At 38.2% G+C, this 3,442-nt stretch overlaps 2 protein-coding genes across 3 annotated transcripts in view; both read left to right on the top strand.

Moving 5' to 3' along the window:
• Window positions 1-3,442, top strand: part of LOC112144307 (tripartite motif-containing protein 16-like) — a gene marked incomplete in the record, with an annotated part of 1,074,856 nt that overhangs the window by 694,429 nt on the left and 376,985 nt on the right.
• Window positions 1-3,442, top strand: part of larp4b (La ribonucleoprotein 4B) — a 105,934-nt gene that overhangs the window by 73,862 nt on the left and 28,630 nt on the right. Inside the window, exons 4-5 of one of the 2 annotated variants that reach the window (XM_024268702.2) lie at window positions 734-907; window positions 1,940-2,018. In XM_024268702.2, the coding sequence (XP_024124470.1) occupies window positions 734-907; window positions 1,940-2,018 (253 nt within the window). The remainder of the gene's footprint in view (window positions 1-733; window positions 908-1,939; window positions 2,019-3,442) is intronic. The other variant, XM_036216288.1, reaches the window with a different exon arrangement.

Consider the following 3,442-nt stretch of genomic DNA (forward strand, 5'->3'; position numbering starts at 1 on the left):
GATTAGTCCCTTTTCTGAAGCCAATAGCAAGTCATTAGTAACCCTGACCAGTGCAGTTTCAGTGCTATGGTGAGGTCTGAACCCTGAGCCTCAGCCAGACTGCCTTCACTGGCCCCAAGGTCAATTGAGTTTAAGACCCCTGTCTTAGAGTAAGGGTGTATAGGTGAGACACTGCAAAAGGTCCCCGTTAGTGCTGTTCATGCTACAAGTCCCTCTCAATGCTTGCAGCCTGACTGTAGTTTATGTATGCATCCTATGATCATCCTTTGGGCTCTTGTGCATCACCTGCACATCCTGCAATAACAAGCAGCATTTGCGTGCGGTTAGTAAGGAGCTAATATGCACCTCACCAACAACTAGTGTGGCGTAAAGCACCCAGTATGACACCATCACCCGTAGGTTTCGAGTGTTCTTAGCTTTCAGTATCTTTACAAAATCTTGGCGATACACTTACCACACGCATGACAATGGTACATACCTTGAGCTTCAAGGAAACGGCAAGCCACACCTGTGGTCCCCTTGAATAAGATGCAGCCACTCTTCACTAAAACCTCCCCACGGACCTGGACAACCCAAAAACCCACAGCTTCATACGGGTACATGTGACTAAGGCTTAAAGCGGTTGTTTGATCAATTTGGGTACAGATATAATCACCCTATTTTGTGTAAAATACTTAGGACTTAACTCTCAGGCTTTTGTAATCATTATTACCCTCCTTGTCGATTGCTCCAGACTTTAGAGCCAGTGAGGACAAAGTTTACAAGGAACCTCTGATTACTGAGCCAGATGAGCCTCCACCAGCACCAGTAATGCTGGCAGAGCCGGCTCCCATTGCCTCCATCACCCTGGAGTGCTCCGATCCCGCCTACACGGAGTACCCCGAGCCCGGGCAGCCAGCACACACAGGTGGGGTGGTTAGTGGCAGTCACAGAAGCTATGGAACCGTCTTACACACCTCACACACGAAGAATAGATCTGAGCTTTTTCTGATATAACCTTTGATGATGGCATCATTAAATCAATCCTGCTTCTTTTACGTGAGCAAAAAAGTTAGTAAACTAGGTGCTAATGTAATTATTATTAACCAAGAGATGAACATTGGAGTCGAGTTAATGCAGGACTCGGCCTCAAACTTTTTTTCTCCGAATCCTTAAGAGCCATTTGTTGTTTTTGTATTTTATTTTTCATTGCAGGAAAATTTCATGTGCCTGTAGCAGACAGTTTCTGTCTGCAGGTATTTCTCTCTGAGAACTCTATTAGATTGGATAATCAACAACAGCATGGAGAGGAGAAGGATTTATCAAAATACCCTAACACGGCTCCTATGTTTTAATTTCTGTTGACAGCTTCATCACATTAACAAACAGCCATAGAAGACTGTCAGATTTCATCTGTGGAAGCTGGAATTGAAAATGTCAAAATAACACACACTACATCATTGTGATTAAACAAAGCGCAGAAGATCACACTTATTTTTTTTCTCTTTTTTTGTTTTCAGTCATAAGTTTGTAAAATGTATTTCTTATTGTAATTTAACAGTTTATTTTAAGTGCATTTTCCATTGTTTGTTCTTGTAGATTTTCTTTATCATTCATTCCATCTGGTTTAAGCTGAATTGGTCTGAGCTACATTTTCCCCTCAGGTTTAAACCCCTTTAATACTGGCTGCTAAAAGCAGAACTGCTGCACCTTTGCTGAGCAGCAGTCTCTGTTAAGAGTGGAGGCAAGTTTTTGACGTAGAAGGCTTAAATTCAGGGGGAAAAAGTAGCTATATATTTAGAAAATGGTGTTTAAAAGTGTTTTCCTTACAGATGACTGGTGTGTGAGAAATGTTGACAGTTTGACAAAGTTGTCTTGTATTAGTCTGCTTAGACTTGTGTTTAGAAACAAGCGAAACCAGTTTCCTTGTTAACAGACTTTTTTCCCGGTCTTCTGACAGGCAGCGATTGTCCGGCTGACAGTGCCCAGGAGGGCTTGAGGGAACACTTAAAGAAGACTCTAGAGTTCTGTCTGTCAAGGTAAGAACTCACCTCAACAACCCATGAAAACACAAACCCATCAGAGCTTTCTGCTGCTTTACTAAGAGCACATCAGGTTTTGTTGAAACACCAACTTTATGCACAATTCACCACTTTCTGCTGTTATATTGAACTAAATTGTCTAAAAATTTTTGTCAAATATGTTACTTTTTAGAAACATCCTGTTAAAGTTTAATTAAACACACTCAGAGCTAAAAACAGTTATGGCGGAATGAATGAATGAATGAATGAAATGGTTTACTTCAAGCAATCAGGTAATAATACATGAAATAACATATCACATAATAAATCACAAGTTGATCACTTGAAAGAGAGTGGAAGAAAGCGAACTTATATAACTCCACTACAGCTCGACCATACCATTTTCTTCACAAGAATTATCAACATCCGGTTCAGGACTTAATATCAAAAATGTATACCCTACAATCAAATTCAAGTTATTAAGGATCATTAAGATCAGTGATGTAATCAAATTTCTAACATCCACAGGCAAGTCATTTATATTTATCAGTACCAAAAATCTAAATGTACTCAGTCGATTGTCATCAGGAAAACATCATCCACATCAATCAATACCAAAAAGCCCAAGCATATTCAGACCATCATCACCAGAAAAAAAATCCCCCGCACCAACCAGCATCAGAACTTCAGAGCATAACAGATGATTATCTATAATCACCTGAATATATTCCAGACCCCCGGCACTGATCAATACAGAAGATCATCCCAATGACGATGATCTGAGCATATCCCAGAGCTCCGGCACCGATCACTGCAAATGACTTTCCCAGATGATAATCATTGTCAGGAAGTAAAATCCTCTACATTAGTCGATGCAAAAAATGTCAAAATATTCTCATTAAAAAATAAATTTTGTGCAGATTGTATTCATCAGATAATAATAATAATAATAATAATAATAATAATAATAATAAAATAATAATAAGTAGAAAAGAAAAAAAAATCAAGGACGTGCAGAATCAGTGGTACATCACAATTTAGGAACAAGTTTAAGGCCACGTTTGGGCTGGGCGATATGGGAATTTTCATATTGCGATATCGTTTTTTTTCATATTGTGCAATAACGATATTAAAAACGATATAAATCAAGTAACTATATTTGTCAAGGTAATCTTTATTCTAAACAGCTTTAGGACTTCAGATTTTTACACCTTAACTTTGCCCACCCCCCCATTAAATCTTAGTTTGTTCAAATTAAACTTTCATTATTATTATAACTGTGAGGAACATTTAAATACTTCTAATAAATATTGTACATATGCATAATGTACACAACAGTTAAACCATAACGGTGATATGTTTTCAATAGGCTGTACAGAATTTCTGATTTATTTTAATCTGACTGCAGCACATACAAGTTCCTTTCAAATTAAAATTAAGTC

Source organism: Oryzias melastigma, linkage group LG17 (genome assembly GCF_002922805.2).
Source record: "Oryzias melastigma strain HK-1 linkage group LG17, ASM292280v2, whole genome shotgun sequence".
NCBI lineage: Eukaryota > Metazoa > Chordata > Actinopteri > Beloniformes > Adrianichthyidae > Oryzias > Oryzias melastigma.